This window comes from Gigantopelta aegis, chromosome 1 (genome assembly GCF_016097555.1).
Source record: "Gigantopelta aegis isolate Gae_Host chromosome 1, Gae_host_genome, whole genome shotgun sequence".
Classification (NCBI taxonomy): domain Eukaryota; kingdom Metazoa; phylum Mollusca; class Gastropoda; order Neomphalida; family Peltospiridae; genus Gigantopelta; species Gigantopelta aegis.
The window spans coordinates 6,988,893-7,015,773 of NC_054699.1; the positions used below are offsets into that span (position 1 = coordinate 6,988,893).

The following is a 26,881-nucleotide window of genomic DNA, read 5'->3' on the forward strand; positions in this document are numbered from 1 at the left end:
CACTAGAATCCTTTAGTTCTTCCAAGGCTTTGATGACTGCCTAAACTTCAGCACTAAAAATCGATGCTGAGTCAGGCAGTCTCATGGAAAGTATTGTGTCTGATGGAAAATCTGTAGCACAAGCCACAGAATTTCCATCCCGTGATCCATCTGTATACACAGGAATGTAACCACGGTACTTGTCTTGAATTTCCATGAAAAACTGTTTATAAATAACAGCATCTGTGCGATCTCTCTTCAGCTGCGCCAGATCAAACACAATTTTAGGTGGTGTCAGACACCAATGTGGTAAAACAAAATATGAAGGAGTTTCCAAAGTGTCATTTAAATCAATGTTGGAAAGCGACAAAAAACGCTTAATGCGAAGACCAAATGTACGAATAGCATTTAGCTTTGCATCAAACAACTTCATATATTTGTTGTCAAACACCGCATCATGTGCTGGATGTTTTGGTAAAGATTTAATCTTGGCAGCATACTGCAGAGAAAGCTTGGCACGTCTAGCACCCAAACAAGATTCGTGTGAATCAACGTACAAGCTCTCTACAGGAGATGTTCTAAACGCACCAAGACAAAGCCTAAGTCCGTGATTGTGTACACCTTGAGGTACACCCATCTCCTGTGGATGAATGTCGGACAAAGTCGACCCCACCCGGACTTTAAAAGATCTATCTTTTAAAAATTGAGATATAAAAACAGGAAGTCGACCTCTTAGGCCCATGCCATGGAGGTCGTTTAAAATCCCATACTTCCACGTGGTATCGTAAGCTTTCTCCAAATCAAAAAACACTGAAACCAAGTGCTGATTATGGATGAAAGCTTCCCTACAAAACGTTTCAAATCTAACAAGATGATCAACCGTGCTACGTCTAGATCTGAACCCACATTGCACGTTAGTAAGCAATTTGTGAGATTCAAGATACCAAACGAGTCTACGATTGATCATGCGTTCCATGGTTTTACAAATGCAACTTGTCAAAGCGATAGGGCAATAACTAGTAGGATTGGTTGGAACATTACCAGGTTTGGGAATAGGAATAATAATAGCTTTCCTCCAATCAGAAGGAAAGTCTCCAGAAATCCAGATGTTATTAAAAATATTCAACAGAACAATCAAAGATGATTCAGGTAAATGTTTCAATAACTGATAATGAATTTCATCCGGTCCTACTGAAGTATCATGGGCTCAACGAAGAGCATCCTGCAATTTCTCCATAGAGAAATGCCTATTGTATACTTCAGCATTTTCGGATGAAAAATTAATGGACTGCTTTTCAGCTTTAGTTCTGACAGATGTAAAAGCATCTGTACTGAAAGCAGAAGATGAAGTATGAGAAAAGTTATCTGCCAATGCATTGGCAATGTCACGATGAGACGTAACATCCGTATCATTGACAGACAAATGATGAACTGTATTACTGGTTTCTTTACCTTTGATTTTACGGATCCTATTCCAGACAGATTTCACTGATGTTTGTGAATTCAACTTGGAGACAAAAGTTCTCCAAGATGATTTCTTACTCTGTCTAATCTCTCTGCGAGCCTTAGCCCTAGCGATACGAAATGCATCCAGGTTGTCTGCTGTAGGTTCACGTTTGAACCGCTCAAGCAACCTGTTTCGCTCTTTGAATGCATCTTTGCTCGTATCATTAAACCATGGTTTATTGAAACGATTTGGCACTGCCGAAATCTTAAGAATAGTTTCATCTGCAATGTCCTTCAAGATGGAAGTGAACAAAGACATGGGCGCATCAGTAATGGCAAATTGTTGCAGACGAGTGCTGCACAGATGCTGAAACTGACCCCAATTTGCCTTCGCCAACTTCCACCTTTGAACCCTTTCAAGTGATGGTGGTCCATCATTCTCCAAAATAATGGGAAAGTGGTCACTACCACAAAGGTTTGAACCAACTTTCCAGGAGAAATCAACAAAAAGTGATGGACTACAAAGAGTTAAATCTATGGAAGTGAAAGATCCACTTGCAGAATGAAAATATGTACGACTTTTACCATTAAATAAAAGTAAGTAGTTTTTGAGAATTAAGTCTTCCAATTGTTTACCTCTAATATTGATATCCTCGCATCCCCACAAAGTGTGGTGACCATTAAAATCTCCCATAATAATAAAGGGAGTAGGGAGCTGATCAAGAAGACCTTGAAGATCCCTAGGATTGAAATTAAAATGATTACGAGGTGGCAAGTAAACTGAGCACATAGTAACAGTTTTATGAGCCGTGACTTTGACAGCCACAGCTTGTAAATAGGTATTTAATGTTACTGAACTCTGAGGAATGTTTTCATTAACAAGAATGGAAACACCCCCAGATGCTCTATTTTCAGTTTCTTGAAATTTATGATAGAGGTTAAATCCTCTCATGGTAATATAATCAGTGTCCTTCAAGAAAGTTTCCTGAAGACACACTGCAAGAGGATTATGTTTTTGAATTAAAAGACTTAATTCATCAAAATTGGGCCTAATTCCACGGCAGTTCCACTGAATGACTGAATTAGTCATTGGGAGGAAGTATGGGAGTTAATTTGGACTTTCCCTTTTGTTTTGAAGAAGGTGCATGTACTCGTGGAAGATCGATGGACATGTAATCCATCCCATCTTCATCATCAGTAACCAAAGCAGTAAATGAGTTGCTGATTGGGATGGTACGCATCTCAATCTTCTTCATTCTTCCAGAGTATTTGTTTTTTGATGACTTTGCATCTTTGCTTGGCTGAGGTCCTTTACTGGTTCCAGGCACCCCAGAAGTCGACCTACGTGGCGGATCTATAGATCCCAAAGATGCCCGAGACTGTTTATTTGCTTCATTTTTTTTGTGGGCGACCCTTACTACTTGCTTTTCAGCTTTCTGTATATCTGACAGTTTTTTGTATTTAGCGTCATCACAGTGCCAGGTAATATCAGTATTAGTTTCAACGCTTATCATAGAAACCCGTACTGCTGAAGCATATGACTGCCCAGCTGCAACAACTGGTGTCGATGTCTCCACCAATTTCCTAGCTTCCTGGAATGATAAGCGCTTTTCAACCTTGACCTGTTGAACCTTCTTTTCTGTTTTCCATCTTGCACATTCTCGCGAATAAGCAAAATGGTGCCCCTTACAGTTTATGCCCATGATCTCATTTTGACATGTTTTGCTGTCATGGTCTAGCTGACCACAACGCGCGCATGTCAAATGGTTTCTACATGCAGTCTGACTATGGCCAAACATTTGGCACTTAAAACAGCGCAAAGGGTTTGGAATCTAAGGTTCCACAGGTATGCTGAGATACCCAGCCCTGATTGATTGAGGGAGTGTTGGCTTGTTAAAAGACAGGATAAATGTATTCGTAGGAACTAATTCATTGTTCCTACGAACCATTATCCTCTTTACAAATGTCACACCTTGTGATGATAAATTCTCAAGGATCTCATCATCACCAACTCCCTGCAAATCACGAGACCTAATCACTCCCTTAGAAGAATTAAGGGAGGCATGGACTGTCACTGTGATTGGCACATTGCATAAAATAACCGACTTTAAAAAACATTTAGAATGGCTTTCTGTTGAGCATTCAACAAGCAAAGTTCCATTCCTTAATTTTTTAACAGTCTTCGGCTCACCAGCCAAGCCGACAAGCCCCTTCTGGACAGCAAACGGTGAAAGTTTGCTCAAGGCTCTGTCAACAGTTGAACTAATGACCAAGAACCTCGGCCAGGAATCAGAAGATATCACTCTTGATTTGTTTTTAACATATATGTTCTTGAATTCTTCATCTGAAGAAGAAGAATCCGCAACTTCGGTATGGACCCTTTTCGGGGTCACTTCAAATGGTTGAGAATGGTTTGTACCCATATTAGAGTTCAAATGTTTCATCAACCATGCCCCCACCCACCACGGAGTCCAACAAGGGGACATGATGTTACGGATAACCAGCAGACACTCATGCCAGGGATACATGGCTGATATACTCAGGCAAGAAAAAATTAATCACCCGATTGACCCTAGCCACCGCCCCAAGAGCAACAAATATAAAAAGTAATTAAAGCAATGTTTGTTCTTGACTACTATAAACAAAACAAAGGTTGCGTGCTCTCGAGCTTGGCATGACCAGCCGATTGATCAGGTCTTGCCTCCCTGACTACCCGTCTATATGAACTCCGGGCCAAAGTGATGTATTGCCAGAAGTCATACCCGCAGGTATGCCCCAACTCAATCACCAGGATCCCATCATCCATTTTCACGGGTTGCACCTCACGGCAAACAAGGTGCCCCAAAAGGGGAGTTGTGCTGTATTGGCCATTCTCAAAGAGAATGTTACAGCACGCGCAGGGGTGAGAAACATTGCTGCCAGACGTCAATGGTGTACACATCGTAGACATTGGGCTAACATGCGTTGGGCTCGGGTAATGTTTTCAGACGAGTCCAGATTCACACTAGACTTCTATGATCGACGAACGACAGCGTGTCTGGCGACGTCCCAATTAACGCTACGCCAACGTCAACTCTCGTCCTCATGACCGATTTGGAGGAGGGTCCGTTATGGTGTGGGGTGGCATCACCATGACTGCCAGAACCCAGCTGCATATTGTTCACGGGAGGGTCACTGGGCAATACTACCGTGACAACATCCTTTCACCGATCGTTGTGCCCTTCGCACGTCAGGCTGGACGCCAACGCCCGTGCTTACCAGAGTCTACTGGCCACTGCGTATCTGCAGTAACAAAACACCACCACACCACCATGGCCAGCCCCAAAGTTTGGGTTCACATTGAAATCAGATCTCTTGTGACCTTGTGTTTCATGGTTTGGATTCACATTGAAATCAGATCTCTTGTGACCTTGTGTTTCATGGTTTGGATTCACACTGAAATCAGATCTCTTGTGACCTTGTGTTTCATGGTTTGGATTCACACTGAAATCAGATCTCGTGTGACCTTGTGTTTCATGGTTTGGATTCACATTGAAATCAGATCTCGTGTGACCTTGTGTTTCATGGTTTGGGTTCACATTGAAATCAGATCTCGTGTGACCTTGTGTTTCATGGTTTGGGTTCACACTGATATCAGATCTCTTGTGACCTTGTGTTTCATGGTTTGGATTCATATTGAAATCAGATCTCTTGTGACCTTTGTATTTCATGGTTTAGATTCACATTGAAATCAGATCTCTTGTGACTTTGTGTTTCATGATTTAGATTCACATTGAAATCAGATCTCTTGTGACCTTGTGTTTCATGTTTTAGATCCACATTGAAATCAGATCTCTTGTGACCTTGTGTTTCATGGTTTGGATTCACATTGAAATCAGATCTCTTGTGACCTTTGTATTTCATGGTTTGGATTCACATTGAAATCAGGTCCTTATGTATGGAGTTGTCTGGGACTGCTCCACTGTCATGGATCCTGTTCTCGGCTTGATCACAGGATCTACTAAACAACAACAACAACACACACAAACAACAACAACATATACACACACACAACAACAAGAACAACAACAACAACACAGAAACAACAACAGCGCACAAACACACACACACACACACGCGCGCAAACAACAAAGCACACAGACAACAAAGCACACACACAAAAACAAAGCACACACACAAACAACAAAGCACACACACATACACACATAAACAACAACAAAATACACAAACAAACAACAACACACAAACAACACACACACACACATGCAAACAACAACACACACAGACAACATACACACACAAAACCAAGAGCAATAACAACAAACACACGCACGCACGCACACAGAATTAACAAACCTGTCCCAGCGACCGTCTGTTATCAGCGATCGTCTGCCAGAAGCAGCCACTTTTCCAATATGAAACCGTTTATGTAACGGCACTTAAGGGTATTGGTACCCATTCTGTCTCTGCTGTGTATTATCTATGTAGGAGGACAGCCACTGTGGAACAGCCTTCTTAAAGGTAGAGTAAACTCAAAAAAGAGATTTATGTTTTGGAAAGATGCATACCCGGACCACTAACACATACTGACACTTTAACAAATGAAAAACGCGTAATTTTAGAGTTAATAAAAAAACAGGATTATTCCTGCTAACTGGGGGCAGCCATTTTCTTTCGTTTTTATGACGTCCGGTGGTATAGTTTGGGGCGAAGTGACGTCAGCTCTGTCCATCTGCTCTATGCACAGTGTAAACTAACGCTCTAATTTACAAGGCGCTTCGCTTTCATCAATCTGACTTGTAAAACAACATAAATGACTTGATAGTATAATAAACTATATAACTAAATATATTTCAATTTGCATTAATAGAACGAAATGGAGTTATAGTATTTTTCTTTTTTTTAAAATTCAAAGAAAGAAATGCATATTGTTAGGCCTATTGGTATGCTACGTTCGAGCAAAAACGACCACTCACGATACCCAAGTGATAATTATCTTTTCTTTGGGACTACGTAATTGGTCAGTTTTGTGATTTTATATAGGAAAGTCTACTTAATCAAGGGTTTTACAGAATTACTTACACTAATAAAGCAAGACGGCAGGTAAAGTCCATTACGATTTGAGGTTATCACACAATACCCTGGGATCTTAATAAAAGAGGCATGTATTTTTAGTGTGTCTACACACAGTGTCTGGGGACCGTCTAAATATACACCTGTCAATCAAGAACCACAGGTACAGACCACGGAAAGAAAAGACCAATTAACCAAGAAAACACCCCGACTATTATTTCAGTACGTGGGTTAATTTATATACAAAACATAATATAGTTATTTCAACACTTTGACAATGGTGGTTTATTTTGTATTGAAAAATAAACCACATATACACGTTGCTGTGTTACTGGGATGGATATTATTACAGAACATTGCAATGCATCCGCAAAAATCAGGTATGTTTTGTTTCTTCAGTTCGAAGACTAATTCCTGACGTGTCACACTTTAGGTATTACGTAACCACCAGCTCGCCAGAGGGCGTATTCACTGGGATGGTACAAAATGGCTGCGCCCATTATATATAATAGCCGTCACATTTAACCGTTTTATTAATTAAGTATACGACTATACTTGTTGATATTAAGCAATAATGTGCGTTATATATAGTTGAATATGCATACCAGGTCAAATGCCTTGATTGTCCCTTCCTTTAATTGGTCACCACGAAAAATGTGTTTTATTCATTTCTTTAAACAAATTTTTTTTTTACAAATGTTAACCACACATTCGCCCATTTGATATTTTACAGTTGTGATGGTATGCAAATGACAATCACTGTTAAAGAAATGGTGGTGTTTGCAAAAATTAAAGTGTCTTACCCATTTCGAAATAGAACTTCCGGGAGCATGCCACTGTAGCTATCACACAGATGACTGGATGTATTACACGGTTGATTGTATCACAGGTGGCTTTCATCCGTTTCTGCTATGGACATTATTAAATTATTTTACTAAAATATGGAATAATGCCAATGGAAGATACTTAAGAAAAAATGATATTCTATTACAAAAGATATAGACAAAATATTTTACATTTGACAGTGGATTGTACCCATAGGTACCCGTGCAATGGTCGTTGTCGATAGGTCTGCGAGATGCCAGGTCATCTTCGCATAAGTGACACACGGTCGTGAAATCGACGGTGAGTGGATCCCACTGATTTAGTTTATGAGGACTGGATCGTTCAAGATCTCACTGATCTCCACGTAATCGGCTGAAATACTTTCCATGAAATGATGGAAAGCATGTTCACCGCTGAACGTACTTAAATCGTAAGACAAGACCAGGTTCTTGACAGACAATTTGACAGGAATTGCCCAACTGAACATGATGCAGAACGCGCTGGGTGTGGTCATCACCTGCATCGTCTTCAATACCAATACGTATTCAAAGTCCGCGTAAAGGACAAATGTCTCTCTAGCTGTTTTGGACAAATGACCTTGTTGCCTTGTTGAGCTCGGACATTTTAAATCTTTGAGATTTGTTATACAAATAACATCATCAGACATTTATAACATATATATTTAGAATGACTCCTTCGATCTCCACACTCATGACACCCTGCCAACGAAGTGATCAAGAAATAATGAAACATGTGTTCCGGATTGGCTGACGTGTCTTTTGAGATCAACATGTGAGAGGTCGTCAGTAATTGCTTTGGGAAAGATTAACCTTTGTTTGTCAGATGATACATTTATCTTCTCTACCTTGTATATTCCTAATGTTAAGAAGGCTGTTTTTCCTCCGTAAAAGAGGGATACGAGCTTCTGCGTGCTAAAACATGGTCACCGGCAGTTTTAACCGTCAAGACCCATTCGAAATTCAAATTGGACAAGTTCCATTCAAACTTGACCATGTCAAACATTATCATATGTACAGCCTATGCTTATGTCATCTCCAAATTGTTGGCTGCAGTAGCTGGGGGAAATAGGGGTACAGTTTATGATATTTATCCATAGGGATTTACTTATGAAAAATTTAACATTTGAATTCTATTCCTGTTTCTAAATGTCGAATGATCTGATGTTGAATTATTCAGAGGTAAAAAGATGGGGTCGGCTCCGTCTCAATCATGAAGAAGAAATGTAATTTCCCGCACCTTCCCGTTAATTACTTGACAAGAGCAGCCCGAGGTGTCCTATTAGATGTCTTGGATCTCAGGTCTCCACCACCACCTTGCTGAGAAGGACGTTTAAGATGTTTACTCTTGGAATTAGGGGAGAGAGAGAGAGAGAGAGAGAGAGAGAGAGAGAGAGAGAGAGAGAGAGAGAGAGAGAGCTTTGGTGGTTGAAAAATATTCACAACAGCGAAGATATGTAAAATATAGAAACTGTATAGAAGGGATAGAATATTCAGCATCATTTGCTCTACAAGTCGAAATATGTATTATGTGATGGTCAAAGATAAATAGGGAAGATTACAGGTCCGACAGGTCAAACCATGTCGTTTAAACTACAGGTTTTCACATGTAATGCGAAATAATCCTGACTATTAAAAGTTTTCAGACATTGCTCCATAATTTGACTGATGACCAACTAATGAGCGTTTCGACAAAATTTGTAGGTGCAAACAGGATGATACTACGTATTTAACCAGAACATATTTGAAAGAGGGGTGCTGTCGGGTTTTTGTTTTTGTAGTGTGTATTAGAGAGTAATATGTGAAAAAAATGTGTTATAAGGGAACTCGAAAATGATCAATGTAAATGTATTTAATGTCAAACATAGGATTGTTTTTGTATTAAAGCGGAAATCTATAACCACTGCTTGGTAGGCAGAAATTGCCCAATATTGATACTGATTGTTCTTTGATGGTAAGAGAGGATGATAAATGTTCAAATGTGCGTCTAGCTCTGTTATCGTTAGAGTACACGGGCTACAACAACAACAACAACAACAAAAGTAATACAGTTATCAGGTTTAATACGGTTCCGTTACAAAGATGTAGCTTATCCGAATGCTATTTTAATCCGAACCTCCGTTTAGAGTCCAGATTGAAAAAGACCCTCGGGGAGAAACCTGAGAGCTAAATATTCCAAACTGGACATTATTGGACTATAGCCGTCCTCTTGCCATGGGTGCAGTAACCAAGGAAACCAGCGGAACGGGGTCACCAAGAGGTGCTCCAGATCGTGTGGAACGAGTGAATAGCATGACGCGAATATTCCGTCAACTACAAGAGTTCCTGCGTCTGTTATAGGCACATACAGGCCTGTGTTAACAACAAATAAAATAAAACAATAAACATATAATAAATAAATACATACATATACATATATGTATGTATGCATGTATGTATGTATGTGTGTGTGTGTGTGTATACGTATGTATGTATGTATGTACTGATGTATGAATATCTATATATTGTATGTTTGTCGAGGTTGACTGTTACATACATAGATATTGTGAAAATAGCCCACATATGTATGATAGATAGGTACAGATAGATAGATAGATAGATAGATAGATACAGACATCCATAGGTTAGCAGACAGACCGATTCACCAGGTCCATACACGATATTGGATTACCTTGTTTCAAGCTAACAGACACTTGGATGACTCGCTCAGGACACAGGTCCTTATTGCAGGATTTTGTTGTGAAAATGTAATCTCCTTGTCTTACAGAGATCGCACGTCTGAAAAAAAAAAACTTCTATTGTAAAATTGTTCATATATGATTAAAAAGCGAGTTTTAGATCCGCTAACACATTCGATAGTGAAGCTTTTCTAATTGCTATTTGTCCAGCTTCCTTCTGTCCATCTGCCAACCTTTTCTTTGAAGTTTTATTTTCTACAGTTTTGATTGAATTGTTCTGACACTTGGTACAATGATCCTCTGGGCTATTCTCCACAAACCAATGGAGATATTTTGAAAAAAAAACAATTTTTGTTTTATTCAATTTTGTAAAAAGAAATTCCATAAAATTAAAAATGTGTAAACCTATCTTGTAGAGTTTTGATTGAAGAGTTCTGAAATGTAGTATGAGTATTCATAGGGGCAGTCTTCATACACAGATAGAGAGATATTTTGGAACGTTTGAACAGTTTTTTTCTTCTATTCTTGAACTTTTTTCTTCTATTCGTAAAGGGGCAGGACGTAGCCCAGTGGTAAAGCGCTCGCTTGATGCGCGGTCAGTTTAGGATCGATCCCAGTCATTGGCCTCATTGGGTTATTTCTCGTTCCAATCAGTCCTCCACGACTGGTATGTACTATCCTGTCTGTGGGATGGTGCATATAAAATATCCCTTGCTGCTAATCGAAAAGAGTAGCTTATGATGTGGCGACAGCGGGTTTCCTCTCTCTATATATGTGTGGTCCTTAACTATATGTCTGACGCCATATAACCGTAAATAAAATGTGTTGAGTGTGTCGTTAAATACAATATTTCCTTTCTTCTATTCTTAAAATTGAAATACGCATTTGACATTAGGACTCTTGCTTAAAGTTGAATAGCAGCAGCAGCAAAAACAACAACAACAAAAAATCTCACACAAAAACAATCCCAAACCCAGTAAGTAGGCAACGCAAAAACATATGGATATTTGCGCAAAACGAGCTTCATATGTTGTTGTCTGTTGATGGTAAACATTTCCATTGCATAGCTTAGTTTTAAACTGCGCAAATGTAAACATCTACAATGTGCTTTCATGGCGTATACATTCATTCATTCATTCATTCATTTGGAGCTAGTTTCTGGCTTATATCCAATTACGGTTTTAATTTTTTTTTTTTCAACTTGTTTCGTGCTTATATTCAATTAAGGTTCAAGCACGCTGTTATGGGCACACACCTCAGCTATCCGTCCAAGACAGTAGGTTAGTTGTTAGTGGTTAGTGAGAGAGAAGAGGGTGTAGTGGTCTTTAAAACTCGCTCTGGGTGGGAGCCGGTACCGGGCTGCGAACCCTGTACCCCTTCAGCCTTGTCCTATGGCTTAACGACTACACCACGGAGGCTGGTAGTATACATTATTACCTTAGGACTATGTATATTGAGAATATGTACTTGAAAATAAGTACCCTGCTATATAGTGAAGTGTAACTTTGTGCATAATACGTACACATCTTTCTGTGACGTTAATCTATTCACTTTATTGTATATTGTAAATATGTACATCACTGCTATATATAGCAAAAGGTACGATTTTATTTCGTGTATATTGTATGTACAGTGATATATTACGAAATGTATCTTGTTATATTTTGCATTTATATTTCTGCCATGTTATGTGTTTTGTAAATGTATACATCGGTATATCGCTTAAACATCACTGTATGTGTATTGTAAATGTATACATGCTCTAAAGAGAAATGTACTAACTGCAATATCAGAGACAGATAGTTTTAATTTTACCCAGATTGCATGTCAGTTGACTTGTTTGTTGTTGACACAAAAATCTGATGATTGTCGGACATCGTCACGTGATTACCTTGCTCCGTCGTCAGTGTTAGGTATGTAGCATTCTTGTTGGGTAGTCGTTTTAAGAACGTTCTTACTTCAGAAAATACACGCCGACCATTTTGAACTGCAAAATGAAGATCAACAACATGATTGAAGGTAGGCTGCTGCGTTCTTAAGATAATTTGAGCAATATGTCTGTAAATTACGTACGGTTCCTTACATTCCATGGGAGGGGGGGGGGGGGGGGTATCTAAGCAGTCGACTGAGTGCTCACTTGATGTGCTTGTGTCGTAGGATCGTTGCAACGTCTGGATCCAATTGAATGACGTTATGTTGTGTAACGGAAATTTAATTATTATGTCTGTATATTTTCTCGTTTGTTGTTAATTTCTTTTGCAAAACATATGGACATGATTGGATTCACATTTGTGAAACCGTGTTTCAACATAATATTGAATTATTTCGAGGAATTCGACTAAGTTTATAATTTTTACTAACATATTTTCACTTAGTTCATCATGATAAACGTCTCCGGCACAATATTTATTATTGTGATGTTTTTTGCGGCGGTGGAGATCCTGGAAAACGTTGTTGTCTCTCACTTTGAGGGGCGAGACGTAGCCCAGTGGTAAAGTGTTCGCTTGATGCGCGGCCGGTCTAGGCTCTATCCCCATCAGTGGATCCATTGGGCTATTTCTTGTTCCAGCCAGTGCTCTACAACTGGTGTAGCAAAGGCCGTGGTATGTACTATCTTGTCTGTGGGATGATGCATCTAAAATATCCCTTGCTGCTAATCGAAAAGTGTAGCCCATGAAGTGGCGACAGCGGATTTCCTCTCTCGATATCTATGTGGTCCTTAACCATATGTCTGACGCCATATAACCGTAAATAAAATGTGTTGAGTGCGTCGTTAAATAAAACAGTTCCTTCCTTCCCTCACTTTGATAACCATGATTTGGTCACGAGACCAGTGTTTATAGATGACAATGCTAGACCCAATCGATCGCGTGCAGTAATGGATTTCCTACAGCGAAATGCAATCACTACCATTCCTTGGCCGGCACGATGCCCCAACCTCAATCCGATTGAGAACTTGTGGGACATTCTGGGTCGAAGAGTATGTCAGAGAGATCCTCCAATCCAACATTTAGCAAAATTGTCAGCAGCATTGCAACAGGAATGGCGGGCGATCCCACAACGTCAGATCTAACGTCAGGTCGGTGGGGGTTAAACCAGATACGGAAGTTTTGAAGATTTTCAAACACTCTGGACCTTGTTCGAGCATGACAGCCACAAAACACTTCTGCAAATCATTTCAAACTAGCGCCAGTCCCTTCAGAATCACAGACAAGAATCATTTATATTTGTCGATTCACCTCTTTTGACTCATTGTCACACTCTTGAACTTGAACCGTTTGAACTGGACTCGATTTATCTAATTAATACTCCATGTCCTCAACCTAAATCATTTATATTTAAGTCGATTTACCTGTTTGAATTCATTGTCACTCATGGACTTGAATCATGTAAACTTTAGTTGTTGTTACTACCACCTGAATATGAAATATTAAAAAAAAAATTCTTTTAATACTCTTTGCTCTGAACGTAGTCCTGAACCATAATAATTTAAATTTAAATCGATTTACTTCTTAATGCCTATAGTGATGAACTTGAATCTCTTGAACTTGAGATGTTTTACCTTTTAAAATACATGTAGTCGTTGTGCTGAACTTGAACATCAAACATATGATCTAAGTTGGTTTACCCATTACCCCGATCACGAAACATTTAGGGTAAGTTGTTTTACATTTTACTACTCGTGGTCCTCAAATTGAAACATTTTAATTTGGTTGTTTTACCTTTAAACCTTACTGCTATTTATCCTGAACATGAAACTTTTGAAGTTGAGTCTATTTACCTGTTAATACCATGAAACCTTTGAAGTTGAGTCAATTTACCTTTTAATACTCATTGTCCTGAACATGAAACCTTTGAAGTTGAGTCGATTTACCTGTTAATACTCTTTGTCCTGAACATAAAACCTTTGAACTTGAGTCGATTTACCTGTTAATATTCTTTGTCCTGCCCTGACGTTTTCAATGAACACTGCGTTGCCACTCTCAAGTAGAAGACGCACTTCACCGGGGAAACATGAAGTGTCTCCGCTGGGTCTAGGTGGTGGACGCCTTGTTGTATATCCAAACTCCTCCAGAGCGCCATGTCCTATGCTGTCCCACTCCTAATTAACGGAGAGAAAACATCGGTTATAACTTTGATATTTTACTAAGGGACAGATCTTGTAATTGTTTTATATGGGATAATATGTGTTGAAGCAATTACAAAAACGGGACACACGCATTGAAATATAAACTTAAATTTGTCTAAAAGTCCTTGTTTTTCGTGATCTCAATCACTACCTATAGTATTTTAAAATGACAAGGGGAAGATAGTTTTGGTATGGTGTGTTTATTTTGTGTGGATTTTTGTATGTTTTTTTTTATATTTTTTTTGTATAACGTACCTGATTTGTTTATATTCGAGTATTAACGTGCGTCACTGAACCTGAACCTGAACTCTTTTAACGTGATCCTATAACACGAAGGCTTCAAGCACGGGTATCACGGGCTTAATCTCTGACTTCACCAGTGACAGGAGGGGGGTGGGGTGGGGTTAATACCATGAAACCTTTGAAGTTGAGTCGATGTACCTGTTAATACTCATTGTCCTGAACATGAAACCTTTGAAGTTGATGTCGCATTACCTGTTAATACTCTTTGACAAGAGTGATCCTATAACACGAAGGTTTCAAGCACACGTATCACGGGCTTAATCTCTGACTTCACCAGTGGGGGGGGGGGGGGGGGGGGGGACAAGAGTGATCCTATAACACGAAGGTTTCAAGCACGCGTATCACGGGCTTAATCTCTGACTTCACCAGTGACAGGGGGGGGGGGGACAAGAGTGATGCTATAACACGAAGGCTTCAAGCACGGGTATCACGGGCTTAATCTCTGACTTCACCAGTGACAGGAGGGGGAGGGGACAAGAGTGATCCTATAGCACGAAGGCTTCAAGCACGGGTATCACGGGCTTAATCTCCGACTTCACCAGTGACAGGAGGGGGGGGGGGGGACAAGAGTAATCCTATAACACGAAGGCTTTAAGCACGGGTATCACGGGCTTAATCTCGGGGGGGGCAGGAGGGGGAGGGGGACAAGAGTGATCCTAAAAGACGAAGGCTTCAAGCACGGGTATCACGGGCTTAATCTCTGACTTCACCAGTGACGGGGGGGGGGGGGGGGGGGGGGGCAAGAGTGATCCTATAAGATGAAGGCTTCAAGCACGGGTATCACGGGCTTAATCTCCGACTTCACCAGTGAAAAAAGGGAGTGGGGACAAGAGGGGGAGGGGACAAGAGTGATCCTATAAGACGAAGGCTTCAAGCACGGGTATCACGGGCTTACTCTCCGACTTCACCAGTGACAGGAGGGAGAGGGGACAGGAGGGGGAGGGGACAAGAGTGATCCTATAAGATGAAGGCTTCAAGCACGCGTATCACGGGTTTAATCTCTGACTTCACCAGCGACAGGAGGGGGAGGGGACAAGAGGGGGAGGGTAAGTTTTAAGCAGGCGGAATTTGGAATAAATTTAGAAGGTCAAAAACTTAAATGGAGAATAATAATTTAAAAAAATGCTGGCAGTTCCGGCTTGATATGCTTCTGAAGACTAGCAGGCTTGGGAGGTTTAGTGAGGGGGGGGGGGGGGGGGAGAGAAGACGGGGCCGCCGCTGACAGTGTCGCTGCCTGTTTAGGTCCCCCATGTGCCGCCCCTGGTGCGCGTTACCTCTTCCGCGTCTTCTTAGCTTCGCCGTACACTAAAGTCACGGTGGCCCGTGACCCGGTGTAGGGAAGTCGGTATTCAAGTAGTAGTCCGAACGAGATCAGCGTCCCCAGGGGTGGGGGAGATCAGGAGCGCAAGGTACAACGACTTGTTACAGCAAGATGATCATTCAAAATGGGCGTGCGTAACTAAGTATATGTCAAACCAGCCTTGAGCCACGTTTCAATGCGACTATATCGATTTTACAAGGGTTCCTAGTTTTGGCTTGTTGATCAACTTGTTCAGTCTGGACTAATACACAGCATTTCGTTCATGGCTACATGTGTGTTATTGTGACCCTAACGTTTTACAAACAGGAAGAGACAGGATCCACCCCTGCAGTATATAATTGTACTTACCCTTTTTTGAAGTTCGAAAAGTTTGGTAAATTTCCTAAAATAAATAAATAAACAAATAAACAAACAAACAAAAATAAACAAAAACAAATACACAAAAACCAAAAACACCACCCTAAACAAACCCAAGCCACTCTTTATAGACCCACCCTCCACCGAACAAAACAACAACAGATATGTTATATTATATGTGTGTATGAGTGTGTGTGTGTGTGTGTGTGTGTGTGTGTGTGTGTATATATATATATATATATCTATATATAGCATGACCTTTGGTGTGCGTGGCCACACATATAATTAGGTCAGTGAGGTCATTCTTTTATATATGCAATAGACTACAACAGTTAAACAAATTTGCATTTTATAGTAGAGACATATCATTTTGTATGTGTGAACTTAGACCCTTTCTGAATGATATGAGCAAGATAAACACCGTGGCCACACATTTAATTAGGTCAGTGAGGTCATTTATGCAACAGACTATAACAGTAAAACAAGAAAATTGCACTTTATAGTAGAGACATATCATTTTGTAGGTGGGTACTTGAACCCTTTCTGAATGATATGAGCGAGAGAAACGTCGTGAGCATGACGTCTGGTGGGCGTGACCACACATTTAATTCGGTCAGTGAGGTCATTGTTTTATTTATGCAATAGACTACAACAGTAAAAATAAAAAAAGTGCATGGTGCTAAAACATAATCCCTTGCAATGTCTGTCTGTAGTCGTTCACTTTCTGATCCACACTGGTGCGTTCATAAATGAGGACAACAAATCTCTCTATTGTATCCATCGGAGTATCTGTGAGGGTGCAGGGTCTGTCCATCACTGCTAAGAAGGCATCAGTGGCCTCAGGAAAAAATCACCAGGTGTTCCAAGCTGTTATCTTTCCTCTGTTGTTGAAAAAGGAGACTGTATCGCATCCAGTGAATGCGTGGAAATCTGGTAGAGGCCATGGATGTTTTGTTTATCCTGTCTGTGTGGCAGTTGGATGAACAGGAGCATACTTGAAGTGTTCACCTTTTCCTGACGCATCCCAGATTTCTTGGCAGCTGTAGACTGAAAACAACCAACTGCTAAGAGAAGGATTTCTGTATCTGTGATTGGGATCAAAATCTTTTTCAAACCTTCATGTGCACAGTCTGCAAGGTGAAACAAGATCTTAGTGTTGGCCTCCTCGTGTGAGCAGACTTGCAGGCTACTTGTGGTTTTGCTATGAGGAATGCTGAGCACCCTGTCGCCACATGTAATAACCAGCGTCTTCCCCATCACGTCAACTTTCTCAATTGCTCCTGTGCAATGTACTGAAATAATTCAGTTTTGTTGTCATCCATCCTGAGGAAGCTATGCCAGTTACCAGGTAACAACACAGACGGCAACACCCTTCTCTGCACTCCACACACTCGACTCTCTCTGGTACATGCTTTCAAACTGCCAGGGCGGTATACATCAAAACCAATGTCTAGCCTAGAAGCAGATTCAAAATATGGCAGAACGATATTGGTCACATACTCTTTAAATGCCTTTGTAAGTTTTGGTGACGACATTTGGACAAATGCTGCCCCATCAAGAATGGTTGTCCATGATAAGCACACGTGTCTTTCCAAGACTGAGATGTAGGATTGCTTTCCTTACCAAACTCATGGTATGTTTGATTAATGCTATACTGTGTGCATATCCCATGAGGAGAGGCAATACTGGATGTTGGAACATCAATGCGTTGATGAAGAGATGCATGGAAAGCAGCCCACAATAAGCAGCCCTTGTCGTTCACCGTGTCTAAAGAGGCAAGAACATGTTTCAACCATGCATATTGCCTTTCGTGGTTTTGAACGTCGGGTGTGATGTCTGGTCGATGATGTCCTAGTGATGGAGGCACACACTGAGCTTTGTTTGGCTTAGGTACAGGAAGAACATGTGTGTAATCAGATGGCAACAAAGGAATATTTTGACTTTAATTTTTCGATTTGCCCCCAATGAGGAGTCTCTGTTGCTCTTCTCTCTCATCTTCAGTTAACCTGGTACTGATTCTTCTTGACAGTTGTCACTGAACGTTCCACTGAATCCTCCCACTTTGCCGTCCTTCCTTATGATCTGGTCTGCTTAAGTAGCTCAAAGGCTTCAGAGTCACAAGTACATGCTTGTCTTAAAGCATTGCCAATATCTTTATCAGACAGAACATATTTTCCCTGATTTGCATCTACCAGGTCTTTTATGGCTACTTCAGTCTTTTGTTGCAAGCTAGTAGTATGTACATGATCATTCAAACCAAAATGAATGAGATGGGAGGAATAGATTCGAGACATAGTAAAAACAGGGGCAGTGTGTGGGTCATCACGTAAGTTTTCAATGTATGCCATAACGTTTGCAAAAAGCAATCGTGATTCACTGGTACACGTCTGTAAAACGCAGATAAACATTTGTTGTGATAGTAAGAATCCTGCGCCACCGTATCTTTGAGGGAAAGCTGTTTAAGTAGTTCTCGGTATTTCAATCGCTGATCATGTGCGAGAACTTTGTAGTCCATTGACAGAGTCAGTGCTCGATGAAATCCTACAGTGTCAGGCGAATCATTGCAGAATTGTGTTTTTTTTCTTCATCACTAAACGAGTCATCTGTTAACTCTCTTGTTTTCAGAGGGCTAGGACGATCATCTATTGCCTTTCGTTTCCTGTTCCAAACAATCTTGCTTACTTTTATGCAAAAAAAAAGAAACGAAAAAAAGAAAAGACCCCCCCCCCCCCCCAGCGCTAACAATTACTACAAGTGCTCTTTGAAGTTAACCAGACTGTGTCTGTAACTGTGTATTATTACATATATTATTATTATATATTAAGGAAGGAAGGGGGGAAGGAAGGAAATGGTTTATTTAATGATGTACTTAACACAATTTATTTACGGTTATATAGCGTCGGGCATAAGGTTAAGGACCACCCATATATAGAGAGATGAAACCCGCTGTCGCCACTTCATAGGCTACTCTTTTCGATTAGCAGCAAGGGATCTTTTATGTGCACCATCCCACAGACTATTATATATTATTACAAAACCAGTGTCAAGATTCTTATATTGTCCGAGCGAGAGCGAGGGTAATGCATAAAACCTGACACGAGTTTCATAAAATCAGTGCGATTCACACGCGAGTGTAATAATTTCTTTATTATCCACATTATTCTCTTCTTTTTTTTCTGTTTTTTTTAATATGAATAACAAGGATCATGTTAAAACGTTTCAAACGTAAAGACGAAATAACGTCATTTTGGTAAGCCATTACAGAGAGCTAAGACTGGAGAAGCCCATTACTTTCCAAAATGACGTTATTCGATGTGCACATGAAATCATTATGACACATATGTGTCAAACTGGTTATATTTCCCTGACAATGGTGTAGCCAGTATGAGGCAGACAAGGGTCTAAAATTTCCCCAGATTTATTTTATTTTCCCCATGACACTGATATTTATTTTACAGGTCTGGGTTTTCCTCGACGTTTTTTCTTCTCTGGCTACGCCCCAGCCTGGATATCTTGAACTATGTGTATAATAAATATATTTATTATATAATATCCAGCATATCCAGTTTAATCAAAGTATGTGATATTTTTCAGATCACATACTTTAAGAATTTTGTAACTTAGATGTAAATAAATCGAGGTCACGGCACTACGTTTATTGACATTTAAGCAAATGTACCACGGTGATAGTCTATAATTGACGTATGTATTCACAGTCATCAAACAAAAACATTTTAATAGCAACTTAATTGTGAAAGCTATCCAACTTTCAGTAAACAAAAAACGTTTTAAGCACTAGTTTCGTTTTAAGTAAGGACATCCAAAATGGCGTCATTCGAGTTTGACATCATTTCCATATTCCATATTGTTACGTCATTTAAATATCGGGTAATGGCTGACTGGAATTAAAGTTGCGTATACAGTTTACAAAACACGTTGTATTGAGCTTGAGATTATATGATAAAGAGATTATTACCCTCGTGTATTTCTGTATAGTCAATAGCATATATTTGGAATGAAAATAATGTATTATGCTCGCCAGAGGTTCGCATAATACAATTTGTATTCCTAATATCTGATGTTGGCGATAGAGAAAAACACTGGTAATAACCTGTAACACCTCTGATGTACATAACAAGAATTACTTTAGTTATTAACAGTTTTGTCACAGTACTATTGATACTCTACAGTGGCCTATTGAAACAACCATACACACCAAACTCTATGGTGACATAGCTGGAAAAGACAGCTCATTTCATTTTAAAGACTGGACTACTGGTATAGCCTGTGAAAGAAAAAGAAAAAGAAAAGAAAAAAAAAAAAGAGTTTGAGAAAAAAAATCTGCGAGGGAGGGACATGTCTGCGGTAAAAATAATTTTGCTACAAGTATGCTTACTGAACTCGGAAGGCATTTCCATTCTCAATGGCTTTTTCGTTGAGAGTATCTATATGTATAACATGATACAATTCAATATAATACAATACAATGTAACTATGTAATTATGTAAGGATGTACGTAAACACATAATACATGAGTCTTTGTGCAAACTTTCAGATTGCAATGTCAAATATTATGATTATTGTTATTCCATTTAAATGACGAACGTCCAATGGTTTTCTAAGATAATCTTGTAATTTGAAATTTGAAATGACTTAACAAGTGTTTATATAGACTTCTCTTTGGAGATGTCATTATTCTACTGCAACATTGTTGCCTGACTATATTATTTATAGTTTAAACCTAGTTACTCGGTTCCAAACTAATGTAACAGTTTGTATTGATATACAGCAATTTTTAAATTGCAACTGGGCTAATGACGCACTCGGGGACTAATAGTCCACCAGCAGAAACGTCGACCCAGTAAATATATTATATTTAAAAGACAAAGTGTTAATTGGCAGGAGCCGATCCTACTGCACCGATACACATGACATTCAGGGCATATTTCAAAAGTGGTCAACACCAAACCAAATAATTTCAATTAGCAGCTGAAATTAGATTTTGCCTTCAATAATTTCATACATGTAAAAACTAAATCCTGTTTAAGCTACTATAAACATTGGGAATACCAGAAACACGTGATGTATATATATTAATATTCTAAACAAGAAAATGTAATTAATATTAAATTTCATTCATTAAAAAGCCTTGTTAGCCGGAAGAATGTTGACTCATTTCTTAATGAAGTATAATGATGAAGAAAACACTTTAATATATATATATGTATGTATGTATGTATGTATATGGGTGTGGTATAACGTGTTCATTAAAATTATACTGACGCAATGTATGAGATTTTATTTCAGTCCGACACCAAAATAATATTTCCACCCGACACCAAAACTAAAGTGCCTATAGAAGACAAAAGGTTAATCAGAGAAGTAAGCATCTTTGATTTATATTAATGTCCGACACCAAAACTATTTAACGTTCGCTGAGTCAAAATGGGTTAATTAAGTGATTTGTTATGCGTCGTCTTAATACAGCTCCTCCTGCCTCCTACAAAGCGTTATTACATTAAGCCCTAATGTGAATGAAGTTTCAAATTTCACACGACACCAAAACGAATATTCTGAAACATGCTCTTCAGTCATCTTGGAATTGCTCCCACCCATGCAAGACACCAGACTGTCACATCAAGAACGTATAGGTAGACTACTTACAAGAAAGTGCCAGGTGAAGAACCAGAAGTAGGAATATACACGTATTCTTCATTTTGATACAAGGTCAACAAATATGCTGAAAGTCAAACCGAAAAACATAAGAAAACATTAGGATGTATACATTCTGGATACTAACTAGAGTTTTTACCCGTGTCTTGATATACGTGTTTGAAATTAATCACAACCAAAGTTTAACTGTCGTTATATTCGCGTTAATACTGATCAGTGTTTGCCTACATCCTCGGATTCTTGTTACAAAGATAACAAGCATTCTGAAAGTACTTCTGAAGCAATACATGTCTCCTACCGGGTGCCAACAAAGTTTCGTATCTCCCATCTTCAAGGGTGATAACTCGGTGAAACATTTGGTAAATGTCCATTACAGTTAAACCTGATCTGTAGCAGTATATGATTAAGCTATACACAAAATGTCAGCTCATTATTTTGAGGCATTGCGAAAGAAAAAAAAGGTCTGGAAAATTATTTGTGGGACAGACGGACGGATGGACAGGAAGATGGAGATGAAACCTATAATCCCCATTGGTTGGACCAGTATGGGACTAATAACAACCAGAGTTTACCTGTACCGTGATATTCGAGTTAGAGAGTTAATAACAGAGTTTACCTGTATCGTGGTGTTCGTGTTACAAACTTAACAACAGAGTTTACCTGCATTGTGATGTTCGTGTTACAAAGTTAATTATTAGTTCATATACATTTTCTGGATTATATTTCAGGAAGATTTGCATATCAAGAATAAGTAAACGACCAGACTCGTGTATAGTATTGAACAAACTTAACAACAGGTAAGGTAAGCTCCCTGTTACACGCGATGTACTTGAACACAGATATCTGTTTTTATAGACAATATATAAATTTACAAAAAGTACATCAATGACAATACGTTAAACGAACTTGAGTTCATCCATTGACTATAAATTCAAGACAAAAAAAAACAGCAAGCTACAGTGAACGGTTCTCATATTTACATTAGTAAAACGATTCATGATTAATAAATTAATATCATTAGAATAATTTATGAATCATAACGTGAGTCACCTTGGTATAACGACAGTGTTACAATAACGCGAAAAATACATTAACATGCCACACATATGGGTGATATATGTTCACATTATTTATATCTGAATTACAAAACAGTTATGACTTTGGCATGAACAGTTCTTGCCGGACTGAGTTGCATATTAACATATATGTATGAGAGAGAGAGAGAGAGAGAGAGAGAGAGAGAGAGAGAGAGAGAGAGAGAGAGAGAGAGAGAGAGAGAGAGAGAGAGAGATATACATATATATATATATATATATATATATATATATATATATATATATATATATATACTCTTCTAAAGAAGAAACGCAAAACCACATTGTCGTAACATTTGGAGAATTGATTTAATTATTGAATGGTGAGTCCGATAATTACCAAATGTTGCAGGATTGTTCACAATTCACTCTAGTCCATTGTGAGTAAGTGATAGGACACATGTGTCCACCAAGGTCAAGGTCATCTGGAGTCAATACCGGGTGTGGCCTCCGCGTGTGTTGACAACTGCCTGGCACCGCCTGCCCATTGAAGCAACCAGAGTACGGATGACGTCCCGGGGGATGGTGGCCCACTCGGCCTGCAAGGCTGCTGCCAGCTCGGGCAGGGTCTGGGGCTGTGGTTGTCGCTGTCGGTCCAACTCGTCCCATAGATGCTCAATTGGGTTCAAATCCGGTGATTTCGATGGCCAAGGAAGGACATTAATGTTGTTGTTCTGTAGGAAAGCCGTTGTGAGACGTGCTGTGTGAGGCCTGGCGTTGTCATGTTGGAACACTGCGTTGGCGTTGGCCATAACTGGAACAATGTGTGGCCGGAGGATCTGGTCAATGTAGCCCTGTGCATTCAGGTTGCCCTGCACGTGGACCAGGTCAGTTCTGCCAGTGTGTGAGATGGCTGCCCACACCATGACACTACCCCCGCCGAATCTGTCCACTTCCTGCACGCAGTTTGCCGCATAACGTTCACCACGACCCCTATACACGCGACATCTTCCATCATGACGTCGGAGCAGAAATCGGGACTCGTCACTGAACCACACCTGTCTCCATCGCAGTTGAGGCCATTGTCGATGAATATGGCACCACTGCAGTCGGAGTCGAAGGTGTTGTGGTGTTAAGATGACACCTCGAACTGGACGTCTGGCACGAATTCCTACCTCACGTAGGCGGTTCCGTACGGTCTGGTCGGATATCCTGCGCAAACCTGGTATTGCTGCGGCTGTGGAGGTGGCAGTAGTCAATCGTTCCCGAAGGTGGCGTACCCGGATATAGCGGTCCTGCCAGGGGGTAGTGACCCGTGGTCGACCGGATCTAGGGAGGTCACGTGTTGATCCATGTTGCTGGTAACGGTCCCACAGTCTGGAGATGGTGCTTGGGGACACATGGAATGCCCTGGCAACGGCCGTTCTGGATTCCCCTGCGTCTAATCGGCCGATGGCATTGTTTCTCTGCGGTTCACTGAGACGTGGCATGTCCTGGATTGTCAACTGTCGGCCAGATACAGAGGCCAGGCAAGCGAACACCCTGCACTTTTATACTGTCGGTGTTCATGTTGCACGTGCAGACAACGCACGTGCAGTGGTGACATGGTTTGCACGTGGCTGCGTTTTTGCGAATATTCACATTTTGGAACTTTATTGTACAGTAGCTGCGTTTTATCGAATGTAACCGTGGGAATGTGTTTGGGACATGCAATGACCTTATATTCACAAAGCATGAACCGGTAGGAAACAGAAAATCGGAGTTATAACCCATTTGTACCCTTTTGCGTTTCTTTTTTTGAAGAGTATATATATATATATATATACATATATACATACATACACTGAACAGCATTGGACACGCACACCAGTTGATGATAACAAATGTGAATGGAGCCTATATCAGCATTAAAAATATCATTGAATAAGTACAGTACTACCTTATAGACCATGAATGACGACGAATAGCTTACCCAAAAAAACACATAAAAAACCCACCAAAAAACCCCGATTGCATGAACACTCCATGAAACACAACACCAATACACAGCATATTGCCATTGGATGCCACCATTCAACAATCACTAGACTCCACAGGATATACCAGCATACAGGGATAACCAGGGACCGTCCACGTCCAGACCAACGACGTGTTACGACACCACGAAAGGATCGCCATATTGTTCGTCTCCATATTCGTGATCAAACGCTGCCACCTGCCAGGACTGCACCAACTGTTCAAGGTCCACGAGGGGTTATTAACGCAGACACTGTGCGTCGCCGTCTTCGCTCTGCTGGGCTGCGTGCTCAACGACCATATGTTGGTCCGACATTTGGAAGGAAGGTATCGTCATTGCAGATTACAACATTGGCATGGTGTGCTATTCTCTGACGAATCCCATTTCCATTTAAGGAAGGAGATATTTTTATTGAACGACGCACTCAACACATTTTATTTACGGTTATTTGGTGTCAGACATATGGTTAAGGACCACACATATATGGAGAGGAAACCCGCTGTCACCACTTCATGGGCTACTCTTTTCGATTAACAGCAAGGGATCTTTTATATGCACCATCACACAGACAGGATAATACATACCACAGCCTTTGTTACACCAGTTGTGGAGCACTGGCCGGAACGAGAAAATAGCCCAATGGGCCCACCGATGGGGATCGATCCTAAACCGACCTCGCATCAAGTGAGCTGTTTACCATTGGGCTATGTATCCCCCCCGCCGCCCCCCCCCCCCCCCCCCCCCCATTTAAGGGAATGCTGATGGTCGGTTGCGGGTGTTGCGTAGGTGTGGAGAACGTTACCACAATGACTGCCTTGTCCAGACGAATCGATGGGGTGGAGGGAGTGTCATGGTGTGGGGCAGAATCAGTTATCATCACCGAACAGCACTCCATGTTTGCCGTGGCAGAATAACTGTCATTTACTACCGGAATAACGTCTTGCAAAATCACGTCATTCCCGTCTTTTATCAGCATCGGGATATGCACACATTTCAGCAAGACAACGCCCGAGCGCACACAGAACGTGTTACAACACAGCATCTAGCTAACAATATTGTCCCTTTGCTTAAATGGCCAGCACTGGCCCCTGATTTATCGCCAATAGAGTATCTTTGGGATTACCTTGGTCAACGCCTCTCACGTCGTCCACAAATGAATAACGTTAGAGAAGTTGAAAACGCATTAGAGCAGGAATGGAATGCTATCCCCCAGAACACTATTCGCAGACTTACTGGGTCGATGAGAAGACGTTGGATGGCTTGTGTTGCTGCAGGTGGTGGTCATACGCACTATTGACTTTTCATTGTGACCCCACGTGTCTTTCATACGTAGATGAATTAAAACTAATCAATGATTGTGCATCCTTTTTCATTTGTTGTCATTATCAATCATCAATCTATTGCTGTTCACAACAAAAACATTTATTGCTCAGGTATTCTTTTCGAAATCCAAATATTTCTTGATGGTGCGATTTCAATGCTGTTCAGTACACACACACACACACACACACACACACACACACACACACACACACACACACACTGAACAAAATAAGAAACTTCCGCTAACTTTGCTTGAACATAACTTGATGAAAACAAACTTTATATATGCGTTTAAAGAGTGTTCCATGATGCATCGTTTGGCGCAAAACTCATGGCCATAGGTTAACAGAAACTGGGAGAAACTTTGACCAAGTGTGGTAGGGGTTAAAAAAAAGCCACCCACTTAATAACGGGTATGACCACCTCTTGAATTGACCACTGCAGTGCATCGCAGGCGCATAGAATTGACTAAAGTGTTGATTTCTGCCTGTGGAATATTGTTCCATTCCTGAATGAGCGCTTGACGATGTTCGTTGACGTTAGCGGGTGGGTTGGGACGACGCCTCATTCATCTGTCCAGACTATCCCAGACATGCTCGATGGGGTTGAGATCAGGACTTTTAGCGGGCCAGTCATCAATGAAATCAATGTTATTTGTCCTAAGAAAATGTACAGTAGTCTCTATCTGTATGAGAGGTGGCATTAT

At 40.4% G+C, this 26,881-nt stretch overlaps 2 protein-coding genes across 2 annotated transcripts; both read right to left on the reverse strand.

Annotated features, from left to right (window-relative positions):
* Positions 1–4,679: 4,679 nt before the first annotated feature.
* On the reverse strand, positions 4,680–5,099 carry LOC121369468 (circumsporozoite protein-like). The gene has a single exon (XM_041494576.1). It carries the CDS (start codon positions 5,097–5,099, stop codon positions 4,680–4,682), a length of 420 nt encoding a protein of 139 aa, XP_041350510.1.
* A 4,293-nt stretch (positions 5,100–9,392) lies between these two features.
* Positions 9,393–17,385, reverse strand: LOC121369497 (desert hedgehog protein B-like). Its single transcript, XM_041494608.1, has 5 exons — positions 17,137–17,385; positions 13,946–14,120; positions 11,834–12,005; positions 10,012–10,118; positions 9,393–9,692 (listed from the first exon to the last, which is right to left on the reverse strand). The coding sequence occupies exons 1-5, from the start codon at positions 17,383–17,385 to the stop codon at positions 9,463–9,465; spliced, it is 933 nt and encodes a 310-aa protein (XP_041350542.1). The 3' UTR covers positions 9,393–9,462.
* Positions 17,386–26,881: the final 9,496 nt, after the last annotated feature.